General features: G+C 36.5%; 1 protein-coding gene across 1 annotated transcript; it reads right to left on the bottom strand.

Annotated features, from left to right (window-relative positions):
- Positions 1–70: 70 nt before the first annotated feature.
- On the bottom strand, positions 71–13,756 carry LOC141337357 (serine/threonine-protein kinase SIK1-like). The gene is made up of 12 exons (XM_073843156.1): positions 13,445–13,756; positions 12,574–12,729; positions 12,251–12,367; positions 11,214–11,277; positions 10,961–11,122; positions 10,702–10,826; positions 10,460–10,583; positions 7,791–8,014; positions 6,837–7,194; positions 3,127–3,390; positions 2,841–3,048; positions 71–588 (listed from the first exon to the last, which is right to left on the bottom strand). The coding sequence occupies exons 2-12, from the start codon at positions 12,712–12,714 to the stop codon at positions 246–248; spliced, it is 2,130 nt and encodes a 709-aa protein (XP_073699257.1). The 5' UTR covers positions 12,715–12,729; positions 13,445–13,756; the 3' UTR covers positions 71–245.
- Between the last annotated feature and the right edge of the window lie 1,872 nt (positions 13,757–15,628).

Below are 15,628 nucleotides of genomic sequence, written 5' to 3'. Positions count from 1 at the left end.
ATAGTAAAATGTTTAATTGATGTATAATAATAATATATACACACCACAATATCTAAACAATTACATTCATGCCAAAAAAGACCAAGCAATATGATGTCTATAAAACTACTCACTTCTATACAAACACAAACCAGATTTACAGACTTTATTTATCAGTCAGTTTCAGTCACTCACTCTTAAAATTTCAAGCACTCCATTGTGGCAAATACTAAACTATGTTTTATGAACAATGGATCAAATCATTGTCACTTAACTGAGGGTAATACAGTGCCAATGTGAAGCCCAGCCTGAGGCAGAGACTGAGATTGTGGACTGATCTGCAGTTGAGTTTCAAGAAGCTGTGTGGCTGATCCCACAATAGATGAAGAACAGGAAAGAGAACATAAAGAGTCTCGAAGAGCTGACTGCGGTGAAAGCTGAGGGTTCTGGGAACAGGATGAGGGACTGATGGGATTCCTCTGATGCTGAGGTGGACTGGAGAAGCTCTGTGATTCTAGACCGGCACCATCCTTCACATGATCAGGGGAATGAGCAGATAGCACTGAGAGAAACTGCTGCTGCCTCTGATGGTATGAAAAGGGAACCAACCTACAAAAATAAATGAATAAATAAAAAGCTATGTTATATGTTTTTGATTTCATAACTGTTTGAAAATAACTGTGTAATGCCTCCCATGTAGAATACAACATACTTTAAAATAGTATACTTAAATGCAAACTGAATTTAATGTTTTCGGACACTATTTGATGTTATTCAATTATATGAAAATGTGTTATAGTTCAAATTTACTTAATATACAGTATCTCTTTATATATAAAGTGAGTACACCCCTCACATTTCAGCAACCATTTTAGTAAATCTTCTCAAGGGACAATACTGTAGAAATGAAACTTGGATATATTTAGAGTAGTCAATGTGCAGCTTTTATAGCAGTATAGATTTACTGTCCTCTGAAAAACAAAACTGAGTACACCCTAAGTGATAACAGCAGTATGTTGTTTAACCATGCAAAGCCACATGTCCTATTCATCATGTTTATGTTTTTGTCTGCTTGACAAGACCATACAAAGTTGTGTGTCTTGTATTAGAGCAGTTAGAATTTGGTGCTTTAAGTACAACTCTCTCATACTGACCACTGGATGTTCAACATGGCATCTCATGGCAAAGAACTCTTTGGGGATTTGAGAATTAGAACTGTTGCCCTTCACAAAGACGGCCAAGGCTATTAGAGGTGCAGTAATACCCTGAAACCGAGTTACACTACAGTGATCAGGGACATACAGAGGTTTTCCAAGATGGGTTCCATTCGAAACAAGCCTTGCAAGGGTCAGATGCAGAACTTGGCTTCAAAAAACAGACGCGTGAGTGCTGCCAGCATTGCTTTAAAGGTTGCAGAAGTAGACGGTCAGCTTGTCAGTGCTCAGACCATTCGCCGTACACTGCAACTGATCGGTTTGCATAGGCATCGTCCCAAAAGGAAGTCTCATCTGAAGTGGGCTCACAAGAAAGTCCCCAAACAGTTTGCTGAAGACAACCTGTCCAAGAGCATGAATTACTGGAACCATGTCCTGTGGTCTGAGGAGACTAAGATAAACTTGTCTGGCTCAGAAGGTGTCCAGCATCTCACCAAGGAGGAGGATCTCACCAACAACCTGTGCAGCTCTGGTCAATTCCATGCCCAGAATGATTAAAGCAGTGCCAGATAACAATGGTGCTAACACAAAATATTGACACTTTGGACAAGTTCACTTAGAGTGTACTCACTTTTGTTGCCAGCTATTTTGACAATAATGGCTGTATGTTGAGTAATTTTCAGGGGACAATAAATCTATACTGCTATACAAGCTGCACACTGACTACTCTAAAATATATCCAAGTTTCATTTCTATAGTATTGTCCCTTGAGAAGATATACTAAAATAGTTGCTGAAATGTGAGGGGTGTACTCACTTTTGTGACATACTGTACTTAAAGGAACCGTATGTAAGAAATTTATGTCAGTTAATCATAAAATGGCCCTGACATGTCACTACACATTAAGAAATCATGTTCATTTCAAATACTTATATCACTGACAACAGTGGTCCGGCCAGGATATTGCCATTTAAAAGTGAAAGTTGCAGCCCACAACTGATGTTATTGTTGTCATTTTGTGTTTTGGTCTGAGGCTCCACCCTCCAGCTATCTACTAATCACGAAGTCAGTAGAGTTTCGTCATCCGGGTTGCCCGCTCTGCTCTAGTTACAGGTGTAGTTACGAACGTGTCTAATAAAACATGTATAACATTATGAAACCTAAAAGACCTCGTTATGAATCCGAAATACGTCGTGACAAAGTCCGAAATAAAACAAGGATTTGTATAGGAGATGCCTTTGAAAGATGCAGACGGCTGAAAACGGAGAAGAATTTGAAGACAGACGCCAACGTTGCTAATTTTCTCCTGGACAGGTAAGATTCATCTATGTTTGGCTAACTTTGCTTCCGTACACAGTGGATTTTTCCATGGTCGCCTGCGTTTATAAAAAACTTTATATCGCACCACTAGCAGGGTATGAAAACAATCTATGTTCCGACTGAAATGTTGTATTACAGTACGTCTTTACGAAATATTTGGCTAATCGCCATTAGTAAATATTTGCGATACATAATTACTTTGCAAAACATCTCATCGTGAAGCATAAACATAATTGACAGAAGGAAAAAGGGGGGGGGGGGGGGGTACACTGTTCTACAGTATTTTGAAAGTGATTGCAGTACCAGTTTTGGCCACAATCCTACATACGGTTCCTTTAAATTTCTTAATTCACAAGGGCAAATCATTTTTTATTAATTTATTTTTACCTTTCATTTTTTAAAACATTTTCCAGGATGCCATTTTGGTGCTCCACTGGAAGGCATGGAGGGTTTGTCAAAACCATCGATGTACTACGGCTTTGTGGACTGTTATCTAGGATGCATGTGTGTCGCACAGGCCTTTTATGTTCATTCCAACTCAACTGGCCTTTAATATGGACATTCTTTCTCAAATAGGTTGGGAAAGCCTTCACACCTGAAAAAAAGGAGAAGTTGATTAATGAACTAGAACTGTTACTGTGATATAATTTTCTCTGTGCGTTGCTGTCCTTACCTTCTATAAGTGAGGTATCTGAGGATCTTCTTCCCTCTTGAAAGCTGGGTAAGGGCAGATACCTTTGGTTCTCAAGAGTGGATGAATAAGTACCAGGAGTTGCTAGTGAATAAGGATGCAATCCCTGAGTCATGTGGTCACTGGTGCCAGTGCTCATTTCTAATGGGGTGCAGAGGGTGGTGAAAGAAAAACTAGTAGAAACATGAGGAAGGGACCTTTGACAGCATTCTGAGGTGGAATCATCTACAGGATCTATGACAATACCTGAAGGAAGAAACAGGGAATATAAAGTAAACAGTTGACCCCAAAATGAAAATTTTCTGAAATGTAATCAAGCTATCCAAGATGTAGATGACTTTCTTCATGGGAACAGATTTGGAGAAATTTAGCATTACAACACAAAGTGAATGGATGCCGTCAAACAGCTGATAAAAACATCACAATAATCCACAAGTAATCCACACGACTCCATTCCATCAATTAACTTCTTATGAAGTAAAAATCTGCATGTTTGTAAGAAACAAATCTATCATTTAACTTCAAAATGTTACATAATTCCATAAGAACACTTCTTCCAGTGAAAAAAAAAGTCCATCCCTTGTTGCCCTCTCAAAATCCACCAAATTATTTGTTTAGAACTGTTTTAGTCTCTTTTGGCTTGTAAACGGTCTTGGATCTGCAATTTTTCCCGTGATTCAGACAAGACGACTTGGTGAAAGCAATATTATGGATAGAGGATTTGTATTTCGGCTGGAGGCAATGGTTTAAAGTTAAAATGTCTTGACGGATTTGTTTTTTACAAACACGCAAAAGGTGTTTAAGTCCTAATCCCATCTGAACATCTCTGGAGTGACTTTAACCCCTTCAGCTCTGCTGCATATTTGGGAATTTTTACTGATTTTGGCATACCTGAATTTAAAATAGCACCCTACTCACATACATTGGAGTAAATTGATAAAAATGGTCTCATTTTACAGAAAAAAATCTAAATTTTAACACATGGGTGGAATAATTAATATTTTTTATTGTATTTTTTCATAGTTTTATGATAAACTCAAATAAAAAACTCTAATTTAGCTTTTTTATTTTCTAATTTATAAGTTTTTTTTTTAACGTCTGTTATTTGAAATCTGTTTGGACTATGATGCTGCAGAAAGTTTCTTTTGATTCCACTATGTGCCAGTAAAATGGGGACAAAAGAATTATAATTGTGGCATTTAAAAAAAAAAGTTAGAGAGATTTAATTGAAGGGAGGCAAAATGTCCTCTAGGGGTCTCCATTCTGCAAGATAAGGCATACCGGAATTGAAAAGTATCCCATTTCCACATACATAGGGCTAAATAGATGAAAATGGTCTCATTTTACACAAAACACATTGAATTTTAACACATGGGTGGTATAATTCATAATTATTATTGCATTTGTTATAATTCATAGTTTTCAAACTCTCATTGAGCGAGATGCGAGCGCGCTAGGGGCCCTCCTTCCTTGCGTTTGCAAAGGCACAACTCGACAACGGATTGGCCTAGGAGTTTGATCGATGTCTCTTTGGATAGATCTGATAGGGAGCTTTTAAGACATGTGATGATGTAATCCTCCTTCAATACAAACGTGTTAAGGCAAAACTAGTAGAAACCGCACCATTCAACGCTGTCGCATATATTCATGCACCTATCGGAATAATTTGAGATGGTGTGTCGTCCTACAAGCTCACAGAAAAGTGAAGATAGTCTCATTTTAACAACCTAATCTGAAGTGCTGATATAAGGTTTGTGGCCACTTTTAGCGCACAAAAGTAGTAATCGGAGCAGGAATGTGAAGTAAATGTTTGTTCAAAGAAGTAAGGCATATTTTCGCGATTCTTTTGATAATAATTCTCTGTAACGTGTTCGATCAATGAAATAAATCACATTGTGGAGAATGAGAGCTTTCATTTGACATATGATTCATCTATGTTTGGTAAGTTTGAGTGATATAAATATAATTATGAAAATTATTACACCAAATTATTTTATGTACCAAAAATGTAAAAATGATGGGATGTCCAAGAAAGCTTAAGTTCTTAGCTTTCAAATGATACCATATATGTCTAGTTCACTTCGCAATGTATTAATATTTTACAATAACTTAGATGATGCACTTTTGGACCCGCTGGCGGGTCCGCGGGGGGTGCAGAGTTGAAGAGTTAAATGCAGATTTTGAGCCAAAAATTCATCACCAAACATCAATGACTTGTACATACACTATATTGGGACACCCCTTCTTTAGAACAGAAAAAGGCATGTTTTGTATTTATGTTGCAACCATTTTGGAAGTGTCAAAAATGACTGTACCCATAGTTACAAGTCATTGGTGTTGGTGATGAGTTTTTGGCTCAAAATCTGCATTTAAAGTCACTCCAGAGATGTTCAGCTGGGATTAGGACTTTGCTTTCTGCAGACCAGTCAAGTTCTTCCACACTGACTGAATCAATCATTTCTTTTTGAACCTTGCCTTATACACAGAGGCATTGTCATGCTAGAATAGAAAAGGGTCCTATTATTAACAAATACAATTAACAGAAACATTACAAATATAAACATTAAATTAGCCTTCATATATGTTATGTATGACATATATTTACATATTAGTGAAGACTAATATGCAACAGAAGTCACAGACTCACCTGAGGACCACTATGCAGGTAGTGTGGTGCTATAAATATGTGATACAAGAGTTTTTATAACCTTGGATTTAAACTTCAAAGTTTCTGACACTGTTTTACAGTTATTTATGTACAGAGCTGTTCATAGTTGAGTGACTCATCCTCATATCTAGCGCATTACTCTCCATGAGTAATTTAGTGATGATGCTTGAGATTGTATTGCGTGGAAACTACAGTTTACAAAAGGCAGGCACCAGTCCAATCAAGCAATTACAACCATCACAATCTGGCTTGTTGTAACAGTTCAATTTATTTAAATATACAGTAAAAGGACTAAAACTGCAGAAAGACTTATTTATGAATATGTCTTTAACTCTTTAAACCTCTCACATTGATTTTGACAATGAGAATATGGTATATGTTTTATATGTTAATTGTTTTTTCTTTTTTAGTTTGTTTTATTTGTCAAAATATTATTTCATCTTGCTGAATCAACCTAAATACATTATACCACCAAACCTACTTTATGTGGGTTAAATCATGCAGAAACAGCTCTTTAAAGTAACAATTGTTCCACTTTTTTGCAGTCTTTAATTTAGTTTTCCTCTGTTGTTTGTGGGTGTAAGAAATGGTGGTGGGGTAGGCATTGAGTGAATTTTGACAGCTGTTTTAATTATAATTGTGAATTTTATAGCTTGTATTATTAACCTGCACTACTGTTCAAAAGTTTGGGGTCAGTAATTGTTTTATTTAAAGGAATTAATCATTTTATTCAGGAATACATTGAAAATAATGGTAACCTAAAACTTGTAACATCTAAATTTACTGGTTTAATTGAAGTAAACAATATTAATAATCACTGAACCTAAATACATTCATTTTTACCACCAAAACTATTTTTATAGGTTAAATCAGGTAGAAATGGCTCTTAAATTGCAGGTTACCACAAAAATTCTAAAAATGTACCTATTGTGATGATATAGGCCTGATATAGGTGTCCAAAATACTTCTGTGTATGGACCAATCATAATGAATTTAATTTCTTTAGAGATTACATCAAACTTACTTGGCAAACAGAGAAAATTGTGGGATGCAGAGGCATCTGGGGGAGTGTGTGATTTTCTGGACTCTACAGAAGGACTGACCGGGGCTTGATCCTCCTTTTCCTCCTTTTTTACATGCCCCCCCTGTGATTCTTGATATACCAAAGTCTCCAGCTGGCAGGCAGCAGACGTGGAGCATGTGTATTCTAGTGTGCTAAGATCATCTTCCAGAGGCAGTGCCGTCCCCTGAGGAGTTTGACAAGGCTCTTTTAGCCACTCAGTTTCCAGTTTGCTTTGCTGCAGTGCTTGATGCTTCATCACTCTTTCTAACAGCAGGCAGTAGATAGCAGAAAAGTGGTTGAAGCTACTGTTCTGAAGAGACTAAATAAAAAGGCATGTTTTTAAGTCAACAAAAGAAGAAGCAAACAATTTTAAAATGCATGACACTGGAAAAAATAAATTGTAATACCTAACAAATGAACTAGTTTTAGGTCAAAAATATTATGTCATATCAGGTTATTGCTTTTTGCTGTGTACTATATGCAGAAAATAGTTCCAAGATTTTGATTGAGCTAAAAATGTTTCAGAATTTTAACTGTTTTAATGAGGTGTTAAGAAGAATTTTAATTCTATAATGGGATTTTTATTAGGTCATTATGTAAATAAGTCTGGATTATCATTTAGACATTTAGTCAATTCTGTCATTTATTCACTGTAATCTCATTCTTTCCTCTGTAAAACATAAAAGAAGATATTTTGAAAAATGTCTTTTTGTCTAGTCTATATAATAGAAATATTACTTCACAAGGTGTTGAAGTAACCTAACCAATTTGGTTATTAGCATTTATCAAAATATCTTCTTTGGTGTTCTAAAGAATACAGGTTTGGAACAACTTCAGGTTGAGTAAACAAATTTTGTAACAGAATTTTGATTTTTGACTGAACTATCCCCTTTCCATGATCTCTGGGCTCCTCACCTCTATGGTTTTCTTTCTGTCAATGCCCACTGTCTGCATAATACTCAGAACTGCTTCACTGTAAGTCCCCTGTTGGAAATGAGACTCAGGGAAAGAAGTGGAAGAAGGGGACTGACACATAGCAGAGGGATCAACCTGCATCCAGCGATGCTGCTTGATTTGTTCCACGCTGAATCTCTTGGCAGGGTCAACAGCCAACATTCTCCGTATAAGACTTTCACAGTCTGTGGAACAAAGTAAATGGCATGGGTGAAATAAGACAAGATTTCAGCACACCACGTCATGAGGTAAGTGTCAGGTAAAGGGACAGTTTACCCAAAAATGAAAATTCTTTCATCATTTACTCACCCTTATGTTGTTCCAAACCTGTATGAGTTTCTGTCTTTTGTTGAACACACACACACACACACACACACACACACACACACACACACACACACACACACACACACATGTTGGGTTTACATGTTTTATGGGGACATTCCATAGGCGTAATGGTTTTTATACTGTACAAACCGTACTTTCTATCGCCCTACACCTACCCTACACCTAAACCTAGCCCTCACAGGAGATTGTGCACACTTTTACTTCATCAAAAAAACTCATTGTGCATGATTTATAAGCCTGTTTCCTCATGGGGACTGGTAAAAAAATCTACTGGTATTCCTATCCTTGTGGGGACATTTGGTCCCCACAACGTGATGAATACCAGGTACACACACACACACACACACACACACACACACACACACACACACACACACACACACACACACACACGTTGGGTTTACATGTTTTATGGGGACATTCCATAGGCGTAATGGTTTTTATACTGTACAAACCGTACTTTCTATCGCCCTACACCTACCCTACACCTAAACCTAGCCCTCACAGGAGATTGTGCACACTTTTACTTCATCAAAAAAACTCATTGTGCATGATTTATAAGCCTGTTTCCTCATGGGGACCTGAGAAATGTCCCCACAAGGTCAAAATCTACTGGTATTCCTATCCTTGTGGGGACATTTGGTCCCCACAACGTGATGAATACCAGGTACACACACACACACACACACACACACACACACACACACACACACACACACACACCCAAATAGATACTGTAAAGAATTTGGGTAACCAAACAGTAGCTGGTAGCCTTTAACTTCTGAAGTGTGGAAAAATATTAACACTATCAGCAATTTTGCTTAATTTATAAAGATTTGAAACAACATGGGGGTGAGTAAATGATGACAGAATTTTATTTTTAGGTGAACTGTCCCTTTAAGTCAAGTCAAGACATCTTTATTTATATAGTACTTTATACAATACAGACTGTTTCAAAGTAGCTTTACAAGGATAAATAGGAAAAAACATATTCAAAGGTTCAAACAGAGATCAACTCTGCTATAAAGAGTCATTGTTCAGATGAGGTCAGTTCTGTGTTGATTCAGTTCAGTTCAATGACTCTATAAAGATCATCAATTATGAAATGAGTTCAAATTAGCTGTAAGCAGCCCTGCAGAAAACACTGCTTTCATCATACAGCTCAGTTCGCTTCTCATTCAATAGTGCCTGTACAGTCAATTCAATAATATTGCAGATTTATTAAGTCTCCCCAACTAAGCATGACAATGGTGACAGTGGCAAGGACAGTGTTTTTAATAGAATAAAAAAACAATAAAATGAATACACAGTTAGGGCAGTCAAGTGTGAATTGTGTGAGACTAAATATCAACCTAAATACATTCAATTATACCAACAAAGCTCATTTTTACAGGTTACATCAAGTAAAAATAGCTTTGAATCTGCACTTTAAAGAGCTATTTGTACTTGATTTAACCCATAAAAAATAGCTTGGTCAAAATGAATGTGTTTAGTTTAATTCAGCAATTCACCACTTAATTTAGATGTTACTATTTTTGGATTACCATTTTTTCAGTGCACAGTTTCAGGGCTGCTCTACGGTGGACGAGAGAGGCCAAGGCGCTGCAAACGTAAGAAAACACATGCAAACAGAAAAAACGACAACAAATTAAGAAAACATCTTCATCAGTTTGACAACACAGGCGCTGCAAATCCTCGCAACGCAAACACAAATACGGAAACGCGCTGCAAATTCTCACAACACAACCAAACTCAGAAACGGGCTGCGAACACACGAAGGCGCTGCAAACTAACAAACGCGCTGCATATAGCTCGGTCCACAACGGAAATGTTTCAGGGGGACCTCAAAAAGTGACGAACTCATCTGGGACCTGATTATTTATATCACTATCACCTTTGAGTGATACTCACTAAAAGGTGATAGTTCACCGATAACACCTCTGCTCTGACCAACAGCCATTGAACAAATAATCAAGTCCCAGATGGGTTTGTCACTTTTTGAGGTCCCCCTGAAACATTTCCGTTACAGGGCGCGTTCGTGTGTTTGCAGCGCCTTCGTGTGTTCGCAGCGCGTTTCTGAGTTTGGTTGTGTTGTGAGAATTTGCAGCGAGTTTCCGTATTTGTGTTTGCGTTGCGAGGATTTGCAGCGCCTGTGTTGTCAAACTGATGAAGATGTTTTCTTAATTTGTTGTCGTTTTTTCTGTTTGCATGTGTTTTCTTACGTTTGCAGCGCGTTGGCCTCTCTCGGCCACCGTACTGCTCTCTATATAGGAGAAACATACCTTGTGACATGAAGAATGGCACTCTAAAGCGTCCGTCAGTGACTCTTCGTCTTAAGGCAGGGAGAGTGGTGCCATCAAAAGGTAGTGTGCCACAAACCAATACATACAGCAATACTCCCAGACTCTAGGAGGCAGCAGGAATTCACATTTCAGATATTTCCTTAATGCCAAAAAGGAAATTCAATGTATATTAGACTATTTGTGAAGGTTAAGAAGATATACTCAAGCTGATAAGATCTTACCCAGACATCCAAGGATGGTCCCTCATATTCCTTGCCCTCAAAGACCTCTGGGGCAGCATAGGGAGGACTCCCACACCAGGTAGACAAAGATTTACCAGGGATATAGAAGTTCCCAAAACCAAAGTCTAAGGAAAAACAGAGATGCTGTATATTAGCTATTAGGTGTTTTAACAATAAGCAGTTTCAGCAAAAATAAGGTGTTTCATAAAAAATTACAAAAAGTGATGTAATAAAAACAGAAGTACATGATCTTTCTTACCTGCCAGTTTTATATTCATGTTAATGTCTAGGAGTAAATTTTCTGCTTTCAGGTCTCTGTGTACAATGTGATGCTTGTGGCAATATTCGACAGCATCAAGGATTTGCCAGAACTTACAACGAGCTTCTGCCTCACTTAGATGACCAACTGATGTAAGATAATCTTTGAAAGACAAATATAATAGCAGTATTAGTTACTAACATGTGGCAATGGCAGAAAAAGTATACAAGTATGTAGATTCTATTATTATTACCAAACATCTCTCCATTTTTGGCATACTCTGTCACAATATACAGCATGTCTTTGGTCTCCATAACCTACAATTTCCAAAAAGTAAAAACATGAATTCTTCAGACTGGTGATAAGCAGTCTTTTTCTGCTCTTTTCTGTACTGTCCATTAAAAAGGTAAAATCTGCAAATCAAACTGCATCTGATTTTTTTGTCTAATTTCAGTTTCTGCTCCATTTTCTTTAGGCTTTATAGGACATTTATAGGACATTTTTTTTCTGTTTTGCTTCCTTTAAAAAGAATTTGGAAAACTGATAATAAATTATTATTGAAAAAGCAGTTGTATTGTGACCTTTCCATTGTGAGGTCATTATTTTCCCCTATCCACATACTCCTGAGAGACCAGTGTAGGGAGGAAGCAGCAACCATGGGAAAGTCATGGTGTGTTAAAATAATGTAAACTCATTGTAAAATGGCTTACTGCTGGCTTAAATTAGTTATATGAAGTGAGAGGCCCAAGGTTATACAGATTAAAAAATCAGTTTAGTAGGGGAATTTGTGAAAATATATCCGACCCTGGACCTCAAAACGAGTCTTAAGTAGCACTATGTAGCAATAGCCAAAAATACACTGTATGGGTCAAAATGATAAATTTTTCTTTTATGCCAAAAATCATTAGGGTATTAAGGAAAAATCATGTTCCATAAAGACCACATCATATATCATATATCAAAACTTCATTTTTGATTAGTAATATGCATTGCTAAGAACTTTAAAGGCATTTTTCTCAATATTTCGGGGTTTTTGCACCCTCAGATTCCAGATTTTTAATCAGATGTATCTAGGCCAAATATTGTCCTATCCTAACAAACATTTTATTCAGCTTTCAGATGTTGTATAAATGTCAATTTTAAAAAACTGACCTTTATGTCTAGGTTTGTGGTCCAGGGTGACATATAAAATACTAAACTCTATCAACACTTTGTGTTCCTAATAAATTAGTATATTATATATTGATACCAATAAATCATAATGGCTGACCATCACAAGCATATACACACCTGGTAGAGCTTGATTATGTGTGGGTGCTTCAAAAGCTTCATGATTTGAACCTCTCGATTAATCTTTTTTAGGTCAGATTCATCAAGTCTGGTTTTATCAATGATTTTTATGGCAACCTGTTAAAGCACAACCAGAGAATTGGTTTGTTTATTAAAGAATGAAGTCAAATTAATTAAATATGTGTGATGAAAATATTTGAAATACATAAATAGATAATTTAACATGAATTAACGAGAAATAATTATCCTGATTTAGCCATTTGTGTTCATTATTGTAAATGTACATTGCACTGTATAAATAATAGCAAAAAAACATAACATACCTCTGTTTTTGTGACTTTATGTCTAGCTAGTTTGACCACAGCAAAGTTTCCTTTGCCTAATGTCTTGATGATCTCGTAGAAACCCACTTGCAGTGGTCTGCTGGACTGGCTCACTGCTTTTTCCTCTGACAAAATCACCATTGTGACAAAAAAGGACTGCAACAGCGAACAAGATCAGATAAACCGTTATCACTGGCAATTCGGTTAATATTTCCTAAGTGTAGAATGCACGCATTATATCCTAAATGCGAAATAAAAGTGCACCATTCACACAAGGGTACACTGAAAGAAAATAGTAAACTAAAAATGGTAACAACTAAATTAACTGGTTTTAAACAATATTTCTATCGCTAAATTATCTTAAATACATTCATTTATACGACCAAAACTATTTTATATGTATTAAACCGTACAACTAAAGGTACAAGGAACGTTCTATGAACTTGAACGTTCTGGCAAGGTTCTCTTTTAATAGTATAACATAAAACATTTTTTTTCTGACGTTTTTAAATAGTATTACTTGTTTCAGAACGTTCAAAGAACATTCAAAAGTTCCCATAATGATAGAAAAAATATTAAATGAAACATTTTCTTAATATTTGTATAATCAAATTTTTCAAAATAAATCAGTTTTGATAACTTAATGAACCTTAGACACCTTAGAACATGTTTTTTGTTAGCTTGTTTTTAACCCTTTTTTTTGTAGTGTATCATAGAGCACTGCCAAACCTATTCGACAAAATAAAAATGGCTTTTAAAATGTCAATTTCATGTGTAGAAAAAAAAAAGAATCACAATGACCATTGTCCCTAGTTTCATTGTCATAGCTAGAAAATAAAACGTTCTGGTTGTAGGCTATCAAATTAATTACCTTTTGGGGCGCTGAGCTTAATCCATTCTTATGAAGTTCTCTTCATATGCTGAATAGATCAATATTCATTTAAATTACGCCGGTAAGTCTGTTTATGAAGTCAATAACCCAATTATTATTTGTTCCTCTCATGAGCAGTCAGTCAGTCAGTGCTGGGCTGTCTTCATCTCTCCAACAACCGCTCCACGTTTTAGAGCATATTCCCCTTAGAGTTCGGTCAGCGAAGTCGACAAGATCAGCTCCGCCTCCTGCCAACATACCATAACAAAATTATTCTTACTTTATTAACGTCACTTCTGCGTCAGAGAGCCGCTGAAACGAAATTTCATGTTGCCCAGCAACTTAACACAGCACTCGCGTACGCTGGATCACAAATTCCCAGACATTTAGCTAGCTTACTGTTTGATGGGTGTTAAGATTAACCCAATAATTTGTGATTAACAGGATAACAGTAGTGCTCTTCCTAGGGGAGCGTTTACAAAGAACTTTTTCAGCAGCTTATAGCACTATAAAGCAAACTGCATCGCTCTATAGGCATCATGACGCAGATGTAGGCGGCAGCAGATCTGAGTTAAATCTGATTCTCTCTGTAAAGTAGGGCAGATTAGGGAGAAGGCAAATTATTCCGGTCAAGCACGGGCTGAATCATTTAATCTTTATTCAGTTTTAGTGCATTCAGTTCATCTTTATGGCTTACTGACCTTGGGTTTCACTGGGTGGAATGTTGCTTATGAATTAAAATTTGAGTATGGGTATGTTTGATGCAACAACATCTGTTGTCTGTAATATAATCAACATAGATGCATAAACACCTGTCTAATTTCCACTGACCTTTTTTGTGCTGAACGAACCTGGAATAAAATATCTAAAGAAAGAGTTATGACTTCGAAAATAAATGCAGAAAAGATACGTCAATGAAACAGGCTTTCTTATAAATCTTTCAATGAGAAGGGCTTCATGTCTTTTATCTCATGATTTAGACATAGTCTCATATATCCCACTAAAGCATAGTCTAATGATAGCTCTTCAAACAAAAATCTTCAGTAAAAGACTGCTAATGGACTTCCACTTTACTTAAATTGACTGCAGACAATACTGAAAACAAGAGACTTTGGTGAATGTCTTTTTAGCTTTTAAACATATCCCTAGTTCTTTAGCATTTCTTGAATGACACGATTTCCCCGTTTTCATACGCGATTATAAATAATAATTGAGACATCCTGTACATGCATTCACGAAGACTTTGTATGCAAGCTGATAAGGATTAGGATTATGTACTCTGACCACAGTAATCAATGAAACTGATCACTTCTTCAGCAGTCTTCCCCATCGGAGACCTCGTGTTTCAGTCTGATTAACTCTGACAACAGCTTTCACCTCATCCAGTGACCTATTTTCCTCTTTCCAATAACCTTTTACAAAAATTTACCAGTCAGCTTTAATGATTTGTCCCAAAAATGATATACACAACAGGATTATGTCAACAGCCTTTAAACTGTTGCATTTCTTTGAGATGGACAAATTAACATCTTACTAATTGGTGTCAATGACAAACACTTCTTACAGAACAGAACATTATTTCTTACGTGACAAATCATTAAAAGAAACAAAACTTGTAACACCTTTAACTGTTTAACCTGAAACAGGTCTTTTCTCAATAGGTAATATGTAAATAACTGAACAGTGGTAAAGAAATGGAGAAAGACCACAATCAAAGCAATCAATAAAAGTTAGAACAATTAAACATTTTTAAGGACTATCTATTTGTCAAACGAAATATCGACCAAAAGAGCATTTAACTTTAGATACACTAGACACCATCATGTCTAACATTATTACTGCTGACTCCCAAAGGGCCAATACTTTAGTTGGTTCTGTGACATTTGACCCATATATGCTGATTACTATGTTGTGTCCTAACAATGATCCTAAGTAAGGCTTCTTGAAAAGGGTTGATTTATCATTCCAGTGTTTAAGTTTAGAATTCCATGTAGGCTGGACTACAGAGACCGCTGATGTTGTGGGTGTGCTAGAAAGGGCAGCGCACATATCGATTTGATGCTAATTTCATTCAGAGCATAAAGTGATGTAAAGGGCACACTGAGTATGAAAGCATGTGTTACAGCTTTTCTTGCATTTTATACAAGACATGCACATCTATCTATAGCGGTCTTCAGGGTTTAC

Source organism: Garra rufa, chromosome 6, assembly GCF_049309525.1.
Source record: "Garra rufa chromosome 6, GarRuf1.0, whole genome shotgun sequence".
Taxonomy (NCBI): domain Eukaryota; kingdom Metazoa; phylum Chordata; class Actinopteri; order Cypriniformes; family Cyprinidae; genus Garra; species Garra rufa.
Note: the sequence above shows the minus strand (reverse complement) of the source record. Positions and strands in the feature narration are given on the sequence as shown.

Excerpts from the sequence above, each read along its gene's own strand:
- LOC141337357 (XM_073843156.1), bottom strand. The coding sequence starts at position 12,714 with ATGGTGATTTTGTCAGAGGAAAAAGCAGTGAGCCAGTCCAGCAGACCA. Across the intron at positions 10,584-10,701 it reads GACCATCCTTGGATGTCTGG|AGTCTGGGAGTATTGCTGTA; the intron begins GTAAGATCTTAT and ends GCTGCCTCCTAG. Across the intron at positions 3,391-6,836 it reads CAATTTTCTCTGTTTGCCAA|GTATTGTCATAGATCCTGTA; the intron begins GTAAGTTTGATG and ends TTCTTCCTTCAG.